Here is a 23,926-nt window from a genome sequence, read left to right as displayed (position 1 = left end):
GTGGTTTCTTGTGTCATATTCAGGTGGTCATTTTAGAGCCCTCTGGCAGCACCACAGGAGTCAAGTAAAAGAGCAACTAAGCATTACTGCTAGCTTAAGCACGCTCCACTGTTGATAAGGAAGCAGGATTGTCACTTCCACAGTGAGTTATTTTTTTTAAAAGCTGTTTTTCACCATCTTCGTAGCACAATGCAAAGCACCCACCTGAATGGGCCATTGAAGATGCATGTTCAGTTAAGGACATGGAAGTGCAATTTGGCCATAATCCCTGGTTTCCATGATGCCAAGGTGCGAGTTGAGAAGACAGTGGTCAGAAATCAAATCCATAAAAATATGAATCCATCAAAAAGTATGCTTGGAAATAGAAATAATCTGTAGAATTAGTCCATCAATGACTGTTAGTGGGAGCGTATTTGAGTGAATGTTTGCTTAAAAACATGGAGCCTGTGCGATTTTCGAACAGCTCGCAACTGCTGCTGTGTCATACACTTGGCCAATCGGCCAAGAATGATTTATTTGCCATGGGGGTTCAGGTCTACTGACGTGTCCTGCTACAGAGAACAAGGATGTGTGTTTTTATTTTATTATCAGCAACAATAGCAACTGATGACATTGCAGCACAGCGTAGATAAGAAAGCTGTGGTGCCAAAACAAGGTAACGTCAATGTGCTTCGTTGCAAATTTCTGTACTGGTAAATTTCGTGGAGCTCTCGTGAAACCTTGGGACACAGACAAGAAATTGAATTGAAATTGTTCTCGGCAAGGGGGGGGGGGGGAGGGGAGTCTGATTTCTAAGACATAATGCACTCGGGCCACATGATGATGCCCTAGGTAACGATTATTGGCATCCGCAATCATATGCCCACTTATCTGGTACTGAGAAGCACCCATACCATAGTCATCATCTCAACATGAACTTAAAAAAAAAACTGTAAGAAGACAACTGTCACTGTGGAATCTAGATATTGCCAAGCCGGTACGGTAGCACTAGCGGCCAGAGCAGCGAGATTCATTCAGGCGTCGTTTAAAGTTTTGCGCTTCGTGCGAATGTAAAACTGGTCTTTTAATTCTTCAACCTGCTCAAGCTTTTGCCAATCTCGCGCCCTGCGAAGTCTAGTCGATTCTCCGTATGAACAGACGCACGGCTGACTGAATGACGTTTGCGTTGACCATTCGTTGCCATGGCGACGGCTCTCGTCCCATTATCTCCTCTGATTAAAGCTTGTGTTGGGGCTAGTTGGAATTATTTACTTTCCCGAGGATCGCTTCTCTGATCCCACCCCGACCCCTTTCGCACACACACCAGTACGATTTCAAGGAAGGTAGGGCGAGGATAGCAGGAAGGAGGAGCATCACTCGGTTCAAGTGGTGCTTTGTCAAGGCGTGTTTACTTGACACCGTGGAGTAGGAAAGTTGGCACCCTATTTCGCTTGGTGCCGGGTATGGACGAGTAGACAAGAAGCGGCGTGTAGCCACATCGCCACGGAGTTCAAGCGGTGGTTCAAGGCAAGTCGCGTCAGTCAGGTGCCGAACTTCGAAAATCGCGCCGTCAAGTTACGTCATTTCTATGTTCTTAAGCCTCTCATACTATAACTTTTGCTCGCGCAGTTTCGTAATCGACGAATCGACTACGAGAGTGAGCCTACGCTGCATTACATAGTTGAATCGCGTGCCGCAAGATGGCGCCACCAGTCATACTTGCTCCGCGCCAGCTGCTGCATTAGCCGCATCCCAGCCAGCCGCCGTCCGCAAACAAAACTCGCTGCCGAAGTTTGTTCGGTTGCTGTTGCTTTTTTTTCCCCGTTCTTGGCTGCTTGTCGGACTTGGCGTGCGTGTTTGTGTGTGTGCTTCGGGGGTCTCGTCGGAATGTGTGCGGCGGCGCCGATTCAGGGAAACGCTTCGCTATAACGGCCGTCCTGCTTAGGTCATGCTTCTAAGGGACTGCCCATCGTATCTTCAGGATGTGTGATCGTGTGTCCGCTGTGCCGATGTGACGGATCGGCAAGCGCAAAGTGCCCCGTGCGCCACAGGAGCGTCGTCGCCTTGTGTGTGTGTGCCCCTGGAGTTCTGGGGGGGGTTACCCCGTCCCGTCTGGATCCGTCATGGCTAATCCACCGACGAGACGGCACGGATCTATGAAGATCAGACTGACAGGTGAGTTTCCGTCTTTGTAGCACCGTACAACGCGGCAGCGCGTTCGCAGCCGAGGTTCCGTGAAAGCGTCCGCGACCCTGGAGCCAAACGGACCCGTCGGTACCTTCGCTAGGCCTAACGTACCCTGTACGGCAGCAACGGATAACTCGGCACCGACAGCGCGAGTACGGAACAACTTTTCGATGTGTGAACGTCTGCGGACAAGCGGATGGCGGGGCGACGGCAGTTCTTGCGACGGCTTTGTTTCTGTGACGCGAATTCGTGCTTTACGATTATGACTCTTAGTTTATGCCCGTTTTGTTTCTGTCGGGTGTCTTCTACACGGCCAGCGGATGCAACGTGAAGAAAAATAAAACGACCGCGCGCTGTTTCGCGCGTGAACTGTTCCCAGTTCACGGCAAAATCCACCGAGTTTCAGAGACGGGAAGCGTAGGAAGGAGATTCCTTTCGTTCCGAATGTTGGGTGCAAATGCGCGCCTCCTTCGATGTCGCCGGCGCTCGTTTCCAATTCCGTCGATGCCTCACGCGCTGCCAGTTGCAGACGAAATCGTCGTCGGCGACGGCTCCCGACGAGTCCGCCTCGCGAGGCGTGCAGATGGTGGTAGGTCGCATGGCTCGGCGCTGCCGCGCCGCTACAAGGTCGGAGGTTGTTGCGATTTGCATTCTGTTGGCAGCGCGTGACTGGATTAAAAACGCGTCTCCGGTCCCCCCGGCCGCCGCGAAAGAAAAGCTCTTCCGCGATGGCATAGCCGGGGCTGGTTTAGTCTTCGTTGGCTCCCTGCCCTCGCCCGAGGCGCCTTCGGGATCGCCGCTTCTCGGCGGAAACGACGAGAGTCCAGCAGGAGTGGCAGCTGCCGCAGGAAGGAACAAGTTGCGGCGGTCACGGAAGACGAGCAAAAAAAAGGAGGAAACGAAACTGGCGGAAGCGGGTGGTTGATCCCTCGACGCTGTTGCCCGATTCATTCCAGATGCGGCTACGTGCGGCAGGCATCGATTCGAGATGCACACATGGCAGTAACATTGAGAAAAGATGATGATGTTGCACCCGCAATTCTCTTGGTTCTGTATGCCATGCTGTCGGCTGTTTGTGATTACGCGTCGCGTCGTTCTGGAGTGGTCGTTGGCAAACATCTGTGACTCACTTGACGTCTAAATTAAAAAGCTGTCCGCCTGTTTTACTCCAGAACGGCAACGACGTATTGGGAACGATTCCGCAGGCCTTGCTTCTATTTTCTCCTGCCTTTGAGCAAAAACAGCGGAAGCGACTCTGTCCGGCGGTAAAACCTCGTGCAGGTTTTCCAGCCACGACTCAACGCTGGCTTGTCTTGTCGACGACAGGCCGTTGCCGACGCTGCGTTTATGTTCAGGAACGAAATGGCCTACACGTTGCTCGTAAAGAACAGCGGCAAACGGACCGTTGCAGCCATAACCTTTGTTCGGCGTCGTCTGCAAAGAAAGGGCCTTGCCCGACGATCGTCTGCCATGTTGACTCCGCATGGACCGCCGCTCTTGGCCCGTTCACGCTCTGATATTCCCTTTATCGGCAGGGCCGTCGCTTTGGAAAAGCGCCGCTAGAACTGCGTGCATACGACGGGGGTCCCGATAGGCTTCGCGAGTGAAAGTGAAGTTATCTTTGGGCCGCAGAACCAGACGAAACTGGCCACTTCTGCCGACCAGTCTGGACGGCGAGATATCTGTTATACCGTTGTTCAGCGCGTCGAGTTAGCGCAGTCTGTTTTTTCTCCCTCCATTTTGTTCCTCGTTCAAGACCGTGTTCGGTCAAGCGTTTTGAGGTCTTTCGGGGCTGTCGAGCTGGGCTATTTGAACGCTTGGAAGGAGCTGGCTGCATGTAAGGCGCATGGTGTGTGGTTGCGCCGCACTCGTCGTTTCTTTTCTTTCTTTTTTTTTTTTTTCAGCGCGTCATTGTTCTCCGGACTGGCGAAACTAGAAGGCCACAACGCCTTCGCTTCGGCCGCTGGGCCCTTCCGGGTGAACGTAAATGTATACGTTTGGACCGCCTGCCACTTCTTGAGGGAGCTTTTTCGCGCGTCCAAATAGTAACTTAGATGTCACGTTGTAAAGTAAAACCGGAAAGAGAGAAACGCCTGGCTAACCTAACCCTACCTGTGTACAAGGACTCTGCCTGTACCTTCGCAGAAAAGTAGCTTTCGCACTATGCTTTTGCAGAAGCCAGAATACTTTGTTCCCATTTAAGAGAACACTACATAGAAAAATAATTCGAGCTTGTAGTAGTAAATTATACCCTTCTACAATTCCAAAAGCCACTGGTACCGTGTGAGAAGGCTCGACAAGCGAGTAAACGCGGAGAAACGTGATCGCTGCCGACGCCACCTTGGTGTTTCCCGCACGTCATCGCCGTGCGTGACGTCATGATTGCGTGGCGTCGTGAATTGGGACGGCGTGCGTTCAGGCCAAGTTAAGTTTTTTGTCGGTAAAGATTATCAATGCCGTGTTCCAAAAAGAGCCAAATACTGAACGTGACAAGTTTCACTGACATATAGAAAGTCACGACAGGCGAAAAAAAACAGTTTAAAAGAAACAACTTGAAATCCGCGACGTCACCATGACGTACCGGCGTCGGCGCGAAAATCGAGAAATTTAACTTTGACCATTTTTTTTTTCTGATGCACGAATTAATTGTTACCCCAAATATATTTATAATAGAGTTTTGACAGAATATCGCTGTAAACTAGTCTGCTGTTTCTTTTTACTGCCCCTTCAGTGTTTTGGCGAATGCAGCAGTTGCACAGGCTTTATTAGCACGGTGCGACTTTGTTAATAACATCTAACCTATCCGGCAGTTGGGTTCAGTCAGTTTCCATGTGCTTAAGGGATACGTACTTTTTCCAGATTTGTAAATTGCACATCTGGAACACCCGAAAATGTCACTCCTATCACGCGCGTGTAGTTGGGTTGGTTACTCGCCGTGGTTGCTCAGTGGCTATGGTGTTGGGCTGCTGAGCACGAGGTCGCGGGAACGAATCCCGGCCATGGTAGCCGCATTTCGATAGGGGCGAAATGCGAAAACACCCGTGTGCTTAGATTTAGGTGCACGTTAAAGAACCCCAGGTGGTCGAAATTTGCGGAGTCCTCCACTACGGCGCGCCTCATAATCAGGAACTGGTTTTGGCACGTACAACTCCATAATTAAAAAAAAAATAGTTGGGTTGGTTAGCCAGGAAAAGGGCGCAAGAAGAAAGAAGGAAAAGAAGAGAGAGAGACTGACGACACCATCTTGAAGTTCTCGCGTGACGTCATGCATTTGAATATGTCTGCTCAAGCCTAAAGTTTTAACATTTTGTCGATAAATGAAGTTCGCGTTGCGTTCTAAGGAACATCGAGTAGTCAACCTAGCGAGCTTCCAGATATATATATTTTTTTTCTCCGCACAGAAATGGTCCGAACACGCGCAGATGCTAGCTCGAAATCTGTGACGTAACACGTCGCCGTTCACTCGCCGAACTCGAGAAAGGCGCACTTTCGTCATAATTCTGCTCGGTTAAAGAATCCCAGGTCTTAGAAATAAATCCCGAGTGTACCCCCGTCTCCTAATCGTCATCGTGGTTCCTGCACGTAAAACCACAGAATTTATTAATTTCTAGATCATTTCCGCTTGTATAGTGAAACCTTCCTTCCTCTGTCAAACGATTATGAAGACAGCATTTTGAAAGAATACCTCGGTAATGTAAAGCGGACTGATTTTAAAGCGTCGATTCTCACTTCATGATTGCATTGCGCTAGTGTTACACTGGCGAAGAGAGAGAGAGAGAAAAAAAAAGCAAGGATAGGGAAGGCAGGGAGGTCAACCAGAAGAGCATCCGGTTTGCTACCCTACACTGGGGGTGGGGGAAAGGGGATTAGAAAGAGGAAATGGGTAGAAAGTGAGCACTGAGTGCGTGTGGGCGGGACACTATGCACAGGGACACTGTAAACGGTCTCGTAAGCCGGTGCACTTCAAGTATTGCGGCAAAGTTAATGGACGAACGAATGAGGAACAAAACGTGGAGGTACGTCGCGCCGCGTACGTTCACGTTTTGTTCCTTATGCTCGTCCATTAGTTTCGTCATTGTAAGCGCAATACAATCATGAACCAGCTCCGTTCATCGCGTTACTGAATCGATTCTTACTGTCCTTTCATAACTGGGATTCCTGCTTCTGGCCGGATGTGCATGGCTGGGTTTTGAGCGCGACTGGTATATATAACTCGATTACCTTCGTGCGAATAGGAAGGCGTGGGGGGGGGGGGGGGTGTTGGACCCACGTATGTACTCTGTCGAAGACTTCGTGTCTTCCATGGTGGTAGCCAAAAGATTGAGGGACTGCTCCTGCAGCTGTTCCAGCGGATGCTGATTCGCCCCACCCCGCCCCTCATCCTCCTCCTCCTAGAGAATGGTGCTATAATCCACATTTTTTTTTTTTGGGGGGGGGGGGTACGAATAGATCACGAGTCTGAGGGGTTCTGTGCCCTTTGGAACTTGTCCGAAAACGATAATCGTCATCCACGGGCATCTCGTCGTCTGCGAACGGCATGCGCGTTATCAGAGCGTGACGCAGCATTCTTGGCGGGAATGTAGGGGAGCGGCCGACGGGATACTCCCCAACGGGCATCATCATCATCACCAGCAGCAGCCTATTTTATGTCCACTGCAGGACGAAGGCCTCACCCGGCGACCTCCAATTACCCCTGTCCTGGGCGTAGGCTCTTTTTTGTTTAAAAACACACACACACTCACACTCACTCACTCACTCACTCACTCACTCACTCACTCACTCACTCACTCACTCACTCACTCACTCACTCACTCACTCACTCACTCACTCACTCACTCACTCACTCACTCACTCACTCACTCGTTCAGACTCCCAAAGGGGTAGGTAGGGTGGGTGGAGGGAGAAGGATTTGGAGGCTGTCGGCCCAGGCGCCGACGCCTTGCAGAGTATACTATATAAGCGACACCTTCTTGTCCCTTTCTCGCGGTACTGGCGTCTTCCGCCGCTATCCGCTCAGAGACGGCCTTCGGACGAAGTCCGTGTCGGCGGCGGAGATACAGAACTTGTGACTCGGCGTCCACTCTAGACGCGACGGCCTGCTTTCCGCGCGTACTGCGCGTGACGCCAGTGACCCGCGTGGTTCACACCGCGCCTTCGTCGGGGTCGATGACACACCGTAAACTGGGATACATTGCGCAAGAACGACACAAGGACGAATGAGCAAAACGTGAACAAGGTGAATGCAAGGAATGCAAACGTGAATGCAACAAGGTGAATGCAAACGTGAACAAGGTGAATGCAGGAGCCAACGTTTCGACAACTGGACTTGTCGAAACGGACTTGTCGGTTTAAATAACTCTTACGAAGTGTGGAGTACACCCTCCCTTGCGACCCCTGTGTTAACGCTTAACGTGTTAGCGATTAACGAGCCACCCCCAGGCACTGGGTCTTGAGCTGCGCTCCTGTTGGCTCCGATGCAGTACTCAGTTTTTTTTTTGTACTTTGTCTCTTAGAAACTGGGGCCCGCCTGCTTGGACCCAAGGACTTGTGGTACGTAATAAACGTAAATAACGCTTACAAAGTGTAACACCCTTCCCGCTTATTCTCGAATGCCGTGTTAAACTTAAGGGCAGTTCCAAGATCCTGTTGGCTAAGCGTATAGTGACGTGACCCAACACCACCACCGCCATTTATTTCTTTTCTTCTTTTTTCCAAGTAGCGGCGTGTGGCCGCTCTACGCCAGTCTACGTGTTTGGGTGCCGAAACAGGACCGGTTACTCTTACCCCCCGGGGTATTCATAAATGCAGCTTAACTTGAAGCCTGCTCCTGACTTGATATAAACGACGGCTGGTGCAAACGCGCCCAAGACGCTCATTGCGTTTTCTGTGGTGCGTTCACGACAGGCGTCATTTAAGTCAAATCAAGCGTGGGCATCAGTTTAAGATGCATTTATGAATACGAGGGTTATAATGCCCAAATGTTTGCTATATATCTCTTACTTCATCTGACTATCAGCCGCGTTGGGTCAGTGGAGGAAGCGTTCTGCTTCCGAGCAGCACCGGATCGTGGGTTCGACTTCCCTCCGCAGCGGCAGCATTTCGACGGGGCGGTGCACGGAAACATTTGGGTGCAGAAACTTCAATCGATCGTCAGGCAATAGCGAAAAAAAAATTGATGCAATTAACAGTCGGAGCTTATATAATGATTATCTGGACCCTAAGTCGACCAGGCTAGAAAACGTCAATGGAAAATTATCAACAAAGATGCATATACAGCGTTCGTTAGCTTTATGCGCTATCGTACAGGAATTAAAATATGTATATATATCGGTATTGTACAGCACGGTACAAATGCAATATGTATACAATAAAAAAGAGAAATACAAGAAATAGTGGAAAGATACTGTGTAATGCAAACACTTGGTTTGTAAGGATGAACTATGCACGTCGCATTTGAACAATTTTTTTTACCACTGCTTATGGCAGTATACCCTTAATGCTAAGTGGGAAAACATCCCAATATCTTAGCTCCGTCGTAACCAAGCGGAAAAAAAACAGTTTAAGGGGGCTCCCGACCCTGACGATAGGCTCACCCTTACAGACCCTCTTATCCGCGCTGTAGCAGCGGTGACGTTCATGGCCACAGGAAACTTGCGGTCGCGCATTTTTGACTGTCAACTTTAGCCAGGGCCAAAACAAGTATTTATCCCGAAGTTGTACTCTAGGCACATGTTCTTGATTTCTTCAGCTATAAGGAACGTACCCCATGCGTCGAACTCACGCATGCAGCTTTTTTGTTGTACTTGACAGTAGAGTTAACTTGCTACACATTTTGTAACTGTACAGCGCAACTGGTGTTAGTGGAAGAGCTCTTTATATTTACAGGCTGTTGCAACTTGTGTCCTTCTATGGGACTTAATAGGAATTCTTTCGGAAACAGATTGTAAACAAAACAAAAATTCACCGAAGATTGCGATACTCTCTAATGCGAAATTTGTGCGCAGCTGTATACGTGTTTTCATTTCGCGATATATCGGATGGCGCGGACAATCTGTCTCTTACGGCACGTTGCCAAACCGAGCGAAATGAGGCGCGACTGCCTCCCTGATCGATAAATCGCGAGAGGCGGCGCGTGGGCGACGCATGGGCGCCATTCGCGGCAGCCGCGCCGCAGACAGACCTCCGCTCACGCAGCGCTTTGTTTCCGTGCAGACGACGCAGGCAACGTACCCTGGCGCCATCTCGTAGCCGTCGTCGCCGCCGCACAGCCCGTCTTGCGCGGCACTGCGCTCTTCTTCTCACGCTTTCTCCACACCCTCCTCCTCCGCTTTCCGCCTCATGGTTCCGCGGCACCCTTGCTCCTCCGGTTTTAACGCGATAGCGTTAAGGAGCTCGTGTCGCAGAAAAGCCGGTCGGCGTCCGCGGCGTTGACCGTGAGCGATAAATCACTGCAGGCACTTCATAAATAAAAAGCAACTTCGAAGATGGTCTGGGTGGGAATCGAACCAGGGTCTCCGGAGTGTGAGACGGAGACGCTACCACTCAGCCACGAGTTTTCCTCCTCGCGATCTCTTCGCTATCGCCGTCTTTCATCTTCCACTACGCTCCGCGTTCGATGTTTCATCCTTCGCCGTGTTAGTTCGCTCTGTTAGGGGGGGACAGCGCTGAGGCTCGCCGCAGGGATGGTCGTCTAATAGCTGCCCTCTAAATATAGTCTACAGTCGAACGCCTTTATAACGAAGTGCTTATTGGGGCCTCGGAAATCGTTTGTTACAATGGTCACCTCGTTACACTGTTACACTTGTTTACCCGCCGTGGTTGCTCAGTGGCTATGGCGTTGGGCTCCCGAGCACGAGGTCGCGGGATCGAATCCCGGCCCGGCGGCCGCATTTCGATGGGGGCGAAATGCGAAAACAACCCGTGTACTTAGATTTAGGTGCACGTTAAAGAACCCCAGGTGGTCGAAATTTCCGGAGTCCTCCCACTACGGCGTGGCTCATAATCAGAAAGTGGTTTTGGCACGTAAAACCAAATAATATATATATATATATATATATATATATATATATATATATATATATGTTACACTTGTTACACTGGTCACTTCGCGCGTCGCGCAGCTTACAATAGAACCGGGACGCAATTATTCTTTCGTTGCACAGGACACCACGTTGAAGACGCGCTCGACTGTACAGGCCGGTGTGTATAGTCGAGTGCGTATAGTATACGGAAAGCGCCTGTTCATACTGATCCGCGGTAGTTTCTTTCCGTCGGCTGCGTTGCATTTACCGTCGGTTCTTCTCCACGGAAAAGCCGCCGAGTAAAAGCGAACCGCATAAGCGGCGAACGTGTGCATAATGGGACGTTATCGGTAACTCCTGTGAAGTGTACGGATGTCTGGGAAACCCCCTAATCTCGCGCCGAGGTGCAGACGCGCGTGCGACATCAGCGTCTATCGCCTCGGCCCGGATAACTGGCCGTTTGGCGTCCCCGAGTATAGGTTTGGCAGACGCGCTATGCCTCAGCGAAATGTCAATTTGGGGTGTGCACGGTATATGACGATTTTACACGCGATTCATGGGGGTCGCCATATTTGGCTGTTAGACAAGCAGTTTCTATGTTTTACGAGAAGTGAAGTCACGTAACATGGTCACGGAACGCGGAACGCATTCAATAGAACTATTTTAATACCTGCGAATCGACTGCAGTAGCGCGTACGTTTAGTTTAAGATGGAAAACAGCGGCGTTGACAGCCCAAGATGGCGGCGCCTGAACGCTTCCGTAAAACAGTCTGCATGTGTATGCTGCTTGCCTCCGAAACATAATTGCATCTCGCAAGTTGTTCGCAGCAACGCCGAATGTTACGAGACGTACACAGACGCAATATCCTTGCGCATTGAGATGTAGTTCCGGCCGTGACTGTCTGAATAGTGGCGGGATTAGAGAGTCTTGTGTTTTGCTTGGCACGTGATACGTTACAGCGATAGGTGACATGTCAATTGACCTTTGCGCATGCACGCCGCATACCGCGAATTAGATGTGGCGGCGAGCAGACGACGCGGCGCGGATGAGCACATCTCGAGGGGCATTCGGCCTTCCCGTTGGTTATAAGGAGTCCTGCAGCTTCCACAGTGCTGCAGACGACTTGCATGGTGGAGGATAGGCGTCCTTGTGACGAAGTATAATTTAAAGGTACCGGATCATATCTGTAGATTATTGTCTGTTGACTGCATACACAGAACGCTCGCCTCGATGGATTCTTCATTTCACGTTTCGTGATTGTAGACATCCCTGTGACATAGGTGATTTAGAAGTGTCAGCTCGCATGCATGTCTATAGACTATTAGTGTATAGACTCGTAGACCACTTCTCGCTGTAGTGATTTTTCTTATGTCATCGTAGACATTCTTGCGGCATTGACTTTGAGTTTACGCTGAAGTCTATACACTATAGACATATACTACTTGACTTTTTTCTTTGGTCATCGCACAATTGTATAGACATTATTTCGGTATTAGTTGATTTACTATGTCACCCATACTTGTACTAATAGACAGAATTACTTGTCTCTCTACGAAGCTTCTTTTTTTCCCTTTCCACAATTGTAGACATCGTTGTGACACAGTTGATGCAAAGGCGTCAGGTCCGTAGACTTTCTGTAGGCATTCGATCGACTTGTAGCCGTACTGCGGGCTATATAAATTTTATAGTTTTCAGAAACTTGTTCATTCTTTGCCTTTTCACAACCCGCACACAAGAAGAGCACATCGCATTGCCCGCACCAGTCACTCTAACACAGTGTATCCCCCACAAGGCCCATACCGTTACTTTTCAGCAATCATTTTTTTCTGCGCACAACACGAGACTGGAATGGCCTGCCCGCCGAAGTTGCCACTATCATAGACCCGCCTGCATTCAAGCAACTCATCGGAAATATCCCTTTGTAATTTGTAGTATCTATCTTTGTCACTAATCCTCCACTACCTCATGTAATGTCTCAACAGAGACCTTTGAGGAAATAAATAAATAAATAAATATACACCACCCGCAGACTGGCTGTCGACTAGTAAACGCTCCTTATAACGTGTCTGCGGACTTCCGGTAGTTTGGCGAAATAACGTTCCTCCTGGTGTTCTTCCCGGCCTACGTATAGTGGTAACGCGTAATTAGCCACCCGTGATTGTGAAACGGGCTTTCTTTTTTTTTTTTACTTCCTCCTTCCTGATCTGTGTCTCACGTAACTCCACCTTAACGCCAAAAGAAAAAGAAAATGACAGGGAAATACACGTGGAACGACGATTGTTCTGCGATAAAGCCAAGTCTTATGGCGACTGCGTAATTCCGCGGCAGCTGTCACGCACGCGAGCAGGAAAAACCCGCAATCATCTGTTTACGTTGCGTCATTGCATGCTGCTTGGGCTCCGTCGCTCGATCTGAACAAGTAAATAAAATTAAGATGAATAGAGAGGGGGGAATAGGGGAGTACGGGTGACTCCTGTACAAGGGGGGGGAGTAAATGCCTGTTTTGCACTCGTATAAATTGTATACTGTTTAGTCTTGTTGGAAATGTGCCTCGCGTGCCTTTCCCTAGGGCAGCGGCGAGTCCACTCCTTTCGGGTCGCAAACGACATGCGGGCATCGACGTGATAACAGTATCCCTGACAAGTAACGTACCGAACACAGGGCGCTAAATAAAGGAGTTCGAAATATTGGTGCTGGTTGACGATTTCATTTAGGGGGAGGGGGCGGGGGGCGGCTGGTTTCATTGTTTCATGAAAGGCAGGCTAGGTGAGCGTTTTTCTCCTCGTTTTTAAGGGGATGCCAAAGAAAAAAACAATCATCATCGGAAGAATTTGACAACCACTATCCGGCAGCCGCGGAAAGGCGTTGGTCCGCGGTTCGAATCCCGTACCAGGACGAATTATCTTTCTTCGATGTAGCTTCGTGCTATACAATACCGGTAGATGTCAATTTCTTCCACGGCTTTTAGAGACAGGCTCATAGGCGCCCGTTCCTGCGGCGAGCGTCGGCCTCCTCCCTCGTAATGGTACGTCCACACTAGCGACAAAAACGCGCGCGACACAACGCGCGCGGCAAGATTCACGAAAAGCGGCAGCAACGCGCGGCAAACGCGCGAATGGGTGCGAGACCCATTTTTCGCGGCAGACGCGAAACGTCCACCAATCAGAAGCGAGCTGCTTTACGAGCCGCGCTGTTGTGGCGCCACCTGTCGCATAAGCAAAGAATCATAATCTATGGGCTCTGAGACTGAACAGTGACACGCGCGCCGTAAAATCTCAGAGGCCATTTCCAGTCAAGGGGGCTGTTTTTGTTAAGCCTTACCACACCGCCACTCAGGCGTCGACGAAGAATTCGCCTCGCAATGGAGGCGTTTTTGGAAACCGTTCGCGGATATGCGTACCTCTATGATAAATCGAGCGTCGGACAAGGAGCTGCGCGCCAACCGCTGGCACATTATGGACAGCAGTTTGGCATGACAGGTGAGTAATTGGTGAAGGTGGAGAAGCAGAGTGCGCGCCCGGCCCTCAGTGTCCCTGTCTCGTCCGCTGTCTGGCACGTCGGCGTCGCACAAGTAAAGAACAAACAAGTATTATAGTGTTCACAGTCACCAGTAGCTCCTCGTCCGTATCCGACATGCCTGAGCGTGGCAGGCAGTGGTAAAAAAAAACACATACACTTCCGATGGAAGACGAAATGGGCAGAACGGAGAGCGCGTTGTCGCGAGAAGCATCGAATGGAACGAGACAACGCGGGACTCCACGGGCCGCTGCCGCGTGCCGCAAAACGCGACTGTGGACTTGCCCGCACGCGTCTGCCGCGCGGTCGCTTGCCGCGTGCGGCGTGTCGCGCGCGTTTTTGTCGCTAGTGTGGGCGTACCATAACCGTGCGAACGAGCACAGCGAAAGACGTCAGCGAACGCGCAGCGCAGCGGGATGTGGGAAAAGAAAGGGGGGGGGGGCGAGAGCGAAGAGAGCGCGAGGAGGGAAGTGGAGGAGGAGGGCATGCCGAGAGCGTGAGAATAGAGAGTTTTAGTTTAGGGGACGCAAGCGGCTTGAGTACGCAAGAACTAGGGGCGACGGTACTGCGCATGCGCCGACGTTTCTGCACATGCGCAGTACTGTGGCCCCTAGTCCTTGCGTATGCAAGCCGCTTGCGTCCCTGAACTATAAGGCTGCGTTCACACTTGGTCGCGGAGCAGGCGGAAGCGGAAAAATCTTGACAAAATCCACCCGCCCAGGCGGAGAAACGGGCGGAAAACCAGGCGGCGAAGCGGAAAGAAGTTCCGCTTTACCGGAAGCTGCAATCGCATGTAAACATCCGGTCGTAAAATTTAACATTTTCCGTTGCTCATTGTCTATTTTTAGGAAAAGCAACTAGCTAAAGCTATTGAAACTATGTCTTGTTTATCTTCCATGGTAGACGAAAGTTAAAAACGACACGCGCAGTTGCGCGAAATGGTAGCTTTACTAACTGATGGGTAAATGAATGAACGTACGTCTTGAAATAGTGTGATGAACAGTGCCACCGCGCGGACAAACGTACGCAAACTAGATAGATGTGGGCTAAAGCGGAAGTGGTTTCCGCTGTAGTGGCGAAACAAATGTGAACGTTTTGTACATGCGCGAAAAAGATTATCCGGCCGCTTTGGCTTTTCCGTCCGCTTGCGGTTTGCCAAGTGTGAACGTATCTTAACTCTCTCTACTAAAAGCGCAGTGCCGCGCAAGAGGGGCTTTGCGGCGACGATGGCTACTAGATGGCGCCCGAGTAGCGCGCGTCGTCCGTGCCGCGATGAAGCGCTGCATGAGCGGAGGTGTCTGTCTGCGGCGGCTCCCCGGGCGTCGCCCACGCGCTTCCTTTCGCGATCTCCCGATTAAGCGAGGCAAGTCGCGCCCGCACGAGACACATTGTCCGCGCCGGCCAGTGTATCGCGAAATGAAAATACGCATACAGCTGCGCTCACATTTCGCGTTGGGGAGTATCGTAATCGTCGGCGAATTTCTTTTTTCGTTGTTGTTAAAAGCTCGCTCGTAGCATTGTAACGCACGCACGTGCCCACACGCCAACGAGCTAGCGCGCGGAGAAACAAACGTCCGTGAAGGAGAGATAGAGAGAGAGAAAAAGATAGAGGGAGACGAGACATGACCGGCTGTGCTGACGCGCGTGCCGGTCCAGACACAGTGGTGTGTGTCGCGCAGAGTGTGAAAAAAAAAAGGGGGTGCGGGCGTCTGTCCTCCGCGATAAGTGGACGTGCGTCGGGGATATCCGCCCGCGGCGGGGTGGGGGTGGAGGGGGGGGGTTGTTGGTCGTCCTGCCCTGTCACTCCTGCTTCCCCCTCCCCCGGTGCTACGCATTGCGGCTGTGCACTCCGCAAGTTCGGCCCTCTTGGGTCGGCGGCGACGGCCAGCCCAGCCGCCTTCCTCCGCTTATCTAATCTCCCCATCGTGGGCGCCGGAGGCAGCAGCTGCTGCAGCAGCGCTTGTTGGTTCGATTTCCCTGGCCTTCGGTGCGCGCACGCGCTGCGATACCCGAGTGGGCGACGGCGTGTTCGGCTTGTGCTTGCGCGTGCGTCACTGTGGAAACCCTTTCTTCTTTTATATATATATATATATATATATATATATATATATATATATATATATCCGTGTTGTGGCAGCAGTGTTGTTTGTTGTTCGTGGCCCCGGGAAAAAAAAAAAGAAACTTTCGTTCGTGAATTTTGGACGGTCAAGAGTTAGCCAGGGGTCAAAGAAATATTTAGTCGCGCAGTATATAATATAGGCGCGCGCGTTTTTGATGGGTTGGTGTGCCATCTCCGGAGCTGATAGGCGCGAGCTTTTCGAACTTGCGTTGCTACGAGCCGCCGGGAGTGTTGTGTGCTGCCGACGCGCGGTTAGAACGAGGCCTACGAAACTTCTGTTACGTTTTACTGGAGCAGACGCGCGCCTCCTGTGCTTTTCCGTGGCACGTCGAAGCAGACGACGGAGACCGGCGCCGCGATTACTTGAGTGTCTCTGTTGCTAGGTGACACTCCCGCTCGTGGACCCTAAGCACAACACCGCGCTCCAATGTCAGCTTGTCCCGCGAACAGAACGTTCTACGAGAAAGGCGCGGGTCGAAAAAAATCTTATCACACTTTTTAGAGGCCGAGAGCGGCAGCGAGAGCTTCGGGCGCGCAGTTGCTAAGGCAACGTTGACGTTCGGGGTGGTACCAGTCCCTGTGCTCCTTTGCGAAAAACAGCACGTAACTTCCGCCACACTTTCTCCAACACGTTCGTGCTGGCCTGCGGGCCGGCCTCTCGTCACGCTTTCCTTTCCTCTGTGATGATAGCCGGCGGGCGCCCGGTAACATTTAAAGCCGCGGACACCTGTGGGATTTACGGGACGTATTGTTGTACCCGCAGGGCTCGACGGGATTTGCGCGATGTGGGTTCATTGCCGAGAGTAGTTTACCCACAAAGAAAGCCTGGTGTCGGACCGGGGAACGCTCTGCATCCATTTAGGCAACCGGCGGCGGCGTAGATTTGAATCCACGCCCTCACCTAGCCGAGTCTGACGCTCAACCACTGTACACTATAGTCTATAATCATAGGTGAGATCTACGCCGTATACCCATGGGGGGGGGGGGGCGGAATGTAAAAGGCTCGTGTGCTTAGATTGATCTGCACGTTGTAAAGAACCCCACGTGGTATATTGAGTTGCACGTTGTAAAGAGCCCCAGGTGGTGAAAATTAATCGGGAGCCCTCTCTTCTAGGGCGTCCGTCAATAATCGGATCGTGGTTCTGGCAGGTAAAATCCCAGGACCTAAAAAGATTTTTACACAGTGACAAAATCGCTGTTAGAATAAATGCCGGTAGAGCCAGAGTCCGCGTATTGGCGTCAGGGCTAGTCGTTCCGCCACGTTACGCACTCACGGATTTCATCGATTGATTAATTGATTGATTGATTGATTGATTGATTGATTGGGGTAGGGAGAACTCGTTGAATGTTATGCAAAGTCGGAGTAAACCTTTCTTTTTTTTCAATCATGAATTCACCTGGCTTTTAGAACATTTTTTTTGCATACGTGCAGGACCAACGTTTATAGATCAGGACACCCCGAAAACTCGGGGATGTCTCTGCACGTGTGGACGAATCTCGAAGGACAGTGCGAGCCACTTGCGCGACGTTGTTGCGGCGCTCCGGCCACCGCGTAGAGAGGTTTAGTTTAGGGGACGCAAGCGGCTTGCGTACGCAAGAACTAGGGGCGACGGCACTGCGCATGCGCAGAACCGCCCGCGCATGCGTAGTACTGTCGCCCCTAGTTCATGCGTACGCAAGTCTCTTGGGTCCCCTAAACTAAAACTCTATACTACGCGGTGCAAGCCGCTTGCGTCCCCTAAACTTAATTATGGGGTTTTACGTGCCAAAACCACTTTCTGATTATGAGGCACGCCGTAGTGGAGGACTCCGGAAATTTTGACCACCTGGGGTTGTTTAACGTGCACCTAAATCTAAGTACACGGGTGTTTTCGCATTTCGCCCCCATCGAAATGCGGCCGCCGTGGCCGGGATCCGATCCCGCGACCTCGTGCTGAGCAGCCCAACACCATAGCCACTGAGCAACCACGGCCGCTTGTGTCCCCTGAACTAAAACTCTCTAATGCGGACTTCGTGCGTCGATCCGTCGACCTTGACATCTTTTTTTTTGTGTGTCCGTCGGACGTCGCACGCGCCCTCCGTCCCATGCAGCCAGCCAGGGGCGCGCCCGAAAGCAGCGGACCGTGTGTGTACAGACGCGCACGCACGCGAGCGTCCGTATACCGCGTCGCCTTTGTGTTCGCGCTCCCATCTCGTGCGGGGTGCATACACGTGTAGTAAGTAGACGGGGTTGAGTCGCCCTCCAGGTGCACCGCCTTATCGAATGGCGCCGGCCTTTTGTGTGGCGAGACGGGGCCGATTGTCTTCTGGCGGTATGAATCGCCGAGGGCTTGGGGGAGGAGGGGGTCCTCCTGCGGGTGGGTATATGCGAAGTGTTCTCTGCACCGCCCCACTCCCTCTTCGCGGCTTCCGTGACGTGTTTTATGTCCTGGCACGGGCTGAGGAAAGATGTGCTTGGAAGAGCCGCGGGCTTACATCAGACAGGCTGGAGATTGTGTGAGCGTCGTCTGCGCGAACCCGATAAAGTCGCGTCTAGTCGGCTTTCCGGGCCAAAGAATGAAGGGCACTTTGGATTCTGGGTACTGCTGGATTCTGAGCGGCCGCCGAAATCCTGGAGCGAGTGCTCGGAGCTCACCATTCCTAATCTGCCAGCGGAGAGCAAAGAATGCTCCGCGGTGGATCGTGCCGGAAATCTGTGCGAACGCGCGTCACGCACACCGACTGTCCGCTCTGTACGTTTCCACGGCAACCAAAGTCGCCGTCCCCGCTGCAACCGGAAGTGACGTGTGCCTCCCTTCCTATCTCCGCCCGAATCCCCGCCTCGGCAGCGGAGGAAAAAAAAAGTCCATCCAGATCGACCAGTGGTAAACACCGCAACTCTGCCAAAAACCATTCGACGGGTTCGCGTAGACGCTAGCGGGTCGAGCTGAGGGAAGCGCGTTGAGGTGGGGGCTAGTTCGGTCGACGCGCCTGCACGGGGTGTGTTTACTTGCCCAAAAAGCGCGATAAACGCTCTCTGGGGTCGGGCTGGGCAACTCGACTTCTGACTCGACTTGGGCAACTCGACTTCTGACTCGACCCGCTCGCGTCGAGTTCACGCGTAAACGAGGCTGTGTAGTCTGTGACGTCTGAGTCTACGCATGCGCAGTACCGTCGCCCCTAGCTCTTGCGTACGCAAGCCCGCTTGCGTCCCCTAATCTAAAACTCTCTCTTGAAATACACCGCTGCCCCCCAACTCGATATAGAGAATGTGTGTAGACGCGCCGGCCAATCACGTTCGCTCGCTTCCGTGACGTCACAGGGCGGTTTGCAAGGCGGGGGAGGTGGGAGAGGCCAGCTTCTTTCGATATGGGGCCTCTCTGGGGAGCTATACGCATAGGTGTGCAGTAACTGGGGCATTGCGGACAAACTTTGTGCCGAATTCTTAGGTTGTCAGCGGCTATACCGATATAGCCTTCTCCTTGAATGTGCACCCAAAGTTCTGTTTTTTTTTTTGCTCTCGCCTGCCTCTACCACAGAAATGCGGTCAGGTGATCGAATTCGCATCCTAGCAGGCGAACACCGTAGCCACTGCGCTCACGGCTGCGCGGCGTATGTTTCTCATACCGTACACGTAAACGCACCCCCCCCCCCCCCCCCGTCACAAGGGCTGGCCATATTAGTTGACAAGCGCAGCGAGTATGATGCGCGAAAACGATTGTGTCTGTTAAGTACTCCATCCACGCTAGCCGCAGAAGGAGCCTAAATTTCGCTGCGTCACTGCATGCAAAACTGAGAAATCGTTGGTAATATATATATATATATATATATATATATTGCTATTGAAGACCAGGCACAATTTCGTACGGCCATAATCAACACCATCGCTTCGGGCTTCACGTATATATGACATCACTTGCTGCCTTCTTTGTTTTCTTTGTTATGCAACCTTTTTTTTTCTACCCCACTCCCCTCTGTAATACCTTGTGGTCTTGAGGGTATAATAAATGAAATGAAACACACACACACCGGGATGGCGTCACCCGCGAACCGAAAAAAAAAAAAAGAAACAGATGTAAAGCAGGCTCGTGCGTTGGCAAGCAAGGTGGTGAGCTCGTGATTGGAGTCGCACAGATTGACCCAGGCTCTTAGCCTGAGCTCCCGAGACACACTGTGTGGAGGCTGGAGTGGGTCGAAGTCAGTCCGCGTTAAGTGTGAATGGGCAAAGTGAGCGTGAGTTATGAGAGTTGGGGAAAGCTTTCTTTTTTTTTTTAAGTGAATAGGAGGAGCTCGTGTATGTCGTGAGTGTTTAAGCCATTCAGAATCGCGAGAGATTGAAATGTTTTTTGTTTGCTTTGTTTTTACCCCGGTTTGCATGCGCGAACTCGTGCAGTGGCCGAGTCCGCGTGATCATTCGAGTGAGTCTGGCGACCACGGATCACGGTTTGGGCGCACGCAATTTAGTGAACGAGTCCGATTCGTGAATCTCGAGTGGGGGTCTTTCAACCCCGTGCGAGTCTGAGTGAGCCGGCGCCCTAGTCTGTTCGCAGCGATGTCTTCCTTGAAAGGCGTGTTTCGGTCGGTGGAGATACACTACTTTTATGTGTCGACTTTTTTTTTTAGTGGTTTTACATGCCAAATGCACGATTTAATTATGAGCCTTAGTGGGGGATTGTGGATTAATTTTTACCACCATGGCGATCTTTAACGTACCCCCAATGCACAAGACAGGGGCCGTTACATTTATTTATTTATTTTTTCATTTCGCCTTCAAAGTGCGGCCGGGATTGGATCCCGCGATCTCGTTAGCCGCGCTAAGGCACCGCGGTGTGGTGTGAGTTCGAGTGAAGAAGAAGAGCCCCAAGCTAAATGTACAATTTCTAAAGTGAGCTCTGCTCTGCAGACACCCCTCTCTGTTCGCTCTTCGTCATCGGGCTTTACGAATGCCGACAGCGTCCCCCTCACCCCCCCCCTCTCTCCCCCAGGTGACGGGTCTCTCCCACATTCCCGTGGATGGTAAGTTTGCGAAGGCGTGCGCGGCAGTGAAAGCACTCGTGCAGCTGCATCGTCGACGGGGGGTGGGGGTGGGGTGGAGGGTACAGTCACTTGCATTTGAAGGAGACTGAATGCTACCTGGGGAAGGGGGGAGGCGGGTAGGAGTGCGTGGTGTCCTGTCGGTCGGTCAGTCAGTCGTTATATCGGCGCTACTGGCACGCACCCGAGAGGGGGAAAGAAAGAGAGGCATCGGCTGCCGAAACCGAAAGCACACCGTGCTTGCACGGTCGACGCCCCCCCCCCCCCCCCCCTGCCGGTCAACAAACGAAGCCTCTGCTGCCGCCGCCGCTGCTGCTGCTGCTGTTGCTGTTGTGCCGACATTTCTCGCATAGTGCACGCACGAGCTCGATGGCGACGCTGGCTGTGTGCGCCTCTCCGGGGGGCTCCTCGGGTCCGCTCGCTGGCTCTTCTATATAGTATGTGCCTGTTGTGTGTCCGTGTGTGTGCGCGCTTGCGCCGGACAACCGGTTTTTGTGGATCCCCCCCCCACCAGTCCTCGAGGCTTCACGCTTGCTGCTATTCTCCTCCTGCTTCTTCGTCTCGCTCGGGGCCGCCGTAGGTTGCGCGAGGCGCGTACAGTCTAGAGACGGAAGAAGAAGTAGATGCAAGAAAGCTGTGGAATCCAGACGGCCGGCGGAGCCCCCCTCCCCCCCCATAACGTCCGTGCCTGCTCTTCAAGGTGGGGCGCCGCGGTTCGCCCGTCCGTCGGCCGCCACGGATGTTTCTCTCTCGAAGGAGGCCCCGTTTCTTTCTTTCTGTCTGTATTTCTTTCTTTCTTTTCTTTGTTTCCATCCCTTTTAAAGAGCCGACCCGCTGCTGTTCTTTCTGCATTCTCGTGTCCACGTGCTGCGGCTCGGAACTTGCTCGCCGGCGTTCTTTCGTCTCGGCATACCACGTGACACGGACGGGGGGGGGGGGCGCTTTGTTCTTTGGGGAGAAGTCGAGGTTGCCCCCCCCCCCTTGTTTCCAACCCCCGCCGCCCGCCTTTTATTTCTTTCGTTAAAGGGCGCGTTCGTTGGGCACGGTGCAGGAATGCGCGTTACGTGTTCAACGCGGATCGTCTTTGATAAGTGTTGAGAGAACTTTTTTTTTTGTGGGTGTGTGTGTGTGGCGTCATCGCGTGTTTTAAGCAGCCCACCCCGACCTCGAACGAGCGCAAGCCACCATGGTTCACAGACTGCAGACCGATTCAATTCTCAGTCATTCCAGGCTTTATTTAATCACTGGAGGGGATTACGACCCCATCTGCACTAAGTGCGATCGTGGAGTGTTCGCCACTCGGGCACACATTCTCTGGGTATGCGAGGGTAACCCTCCCCCACAATCATTACTGCCAGCTCCCTCCGAGGAGGGTTGGAACCAGCTGCTGACAAGAGAGCAGACAAGAAAACGCAACTGGCACTCGTCTCGTGGGCCCAAGACGTCGCCCCCATCTGAGAGCCACACTAGGCCTACCTGCCCTAACTTCCTACCCTGCAGTGGCAAATAAAGTTGTCTCTCTCTCTCTCTCTCTTAAGAGGAACGCTGACGAAGTATTCTTTCCTTAATAATTTCGTGGCGTAACGTTTTGATTGCTGGAAGATGAAATGCCCGCCGCCTGATGACGTTGCCGTAACGTCACGGATATCGCGGCGGTAATCTTTGTTGTTGTTGCCATTAGTGTGACGTGAGTCATTTTTATGCCGCAACGGGCGCAGTCGAAACGGAACTTCCTATGTCTTGTGTCCCAGAGCCAACTATAGCCAAGCTGTTCGCGGAAAAAAAATATATATATATCGGGATGACGTTAAAGCTCCGCCTTTGAAAGTGGAACGCGATAGCATTCAAAGATCCCTGACTTGCTTTGCACACTTCCCGGCAACTGCAGTTTACGTAACCGCATTGTTTACCGGGACACGCTGCCGGAGAACGCCTGTGCACGAAGGCGGGCTTCCTGGTAGAAACGCGGCCTCTTTTTTCTTGCGTCGGTTGATCTCCTGTTATTGTTTCGCACTTTTGATATTTCAGTCTGAGAAGATCTAACATAAAAGGTATGCGCTGTCGGTGTTTTCTTTTTTGAAACGACATTTGTTTGCGGGGCTGTCATTCTCGAAATTCCGAGGAATAACTTTGTAAAGAATGAAAGACGAGATACGAGCGACTTTTGGTGACAGAAGAGTGGTTGGGTATGCGTGGTTCGGAAGGATATTTGGCGAGAAGACGGTCGACGCCTGACACCGTGCAATAAACAAACACCGTGCAAGATACAATTATAAAACGGTGTTCGGTCGTTAGAAGTATGGGGATAGAATACGGTAGGTCCTAAAATCGTATCTTGCACATTGTTTTTTTTATGTACATTTCTTTTTATTGAACAGCTTGGCTAAAGTTAGCTTAGACTATATATATATATATATATATATATATATATATATATATATATATATATAGTCATATCATGAGAAGCCAACAAACACTGACACCAAGGATAACATAGGGGAAATTACATGTGCTTAATAAATGAAAATAAGGAAACGATAAATTAACGGAAATTAAAGTGGATGAAAAAACAACTTGCCGCAGGTGGAACCGAACCCACAACCTTCGCATTTCGCGTGCGATGCTCTGCCAATTGAGCTACCGCGGCGCTGTTTTCCCATCCACTTTCTTGGGTATTTATGTGTCCTAGTAGAACCCTGGGAGTGGTTGTGTATATATATATATATATATATATATATATATATATATATATATATATATATATATATATTAGTCTGAACGGAACATATATTTTATAGTGCGAGACGGAAGACGACCAGGGCAGGCAGTGCCAGCAGACCGGGGTTTATTTCGGAGGCACTGCCCAGGCTCCTGCGCGAAAAAGAAATAATAAAAAGAACAGGGATGACGATGGCTGTATACAAATCAGAACGATGAAGTACGTTAAATGTGCTTACAATAGCAACGAATTTCCTATATACAGTCGGTATAGTAAAGCTCTTTTTCCCGATATACCCTTTAATTGCCCTCGGTTAAACGCACACTCTATACATGCGCAACACGGAAGCGGTTACGGTCGAGCGAATGACT

At 51.4% G+C, this 23,926-nt stretch overlaps 1 protein-coding gene across 1 annotated transcript in view; it reads left to right on the top strand.

Annotated features, from left to right (window-relative positions):
- The first annotated feature begins 1,636 nt into the window (after positions 1–1,636).
- Smurf (SMAD specific E3 ubiquitin protein ligase) overlaps positions 1,637–23,926 on the top strand; it is a 118,619-nt gene continuing 96,329 nt past the window's right edge. Inside the window, exon 1 of the mRNA XM_065454227.2 lies at positions 1,637–2,154. Coding sequence (XP_065310299.1) covers positions 2,103–2,154 — 52 coding nt within the window. The 5' untranslated portion in view covers positions 1,637–2,102. The remainder of the gene's footprint in view (positions 2,155–23,926) is intronic.

Source organism: Dermacentor albipictus, chromosome 8, assembly GCF_038994185.2.
Source record: "Dermacentor albipictus isolate Rhodes 1998 colony chromosome 8, USDA_Dalb.pri_finalv2, whole genome shotgun sequence".
Lineage (NCBI taxonomy): Eukaryota > Metazoa > Arthropoda > Arachnida > Ixodida > Ixodidae > Dermacentor > Dermacentor albipictus.
The sequence above is the reverse complement of the archived record's forward strand: the minus strand, read 5'-3'. Positions and strand labels throughout refer to the sequence as shown.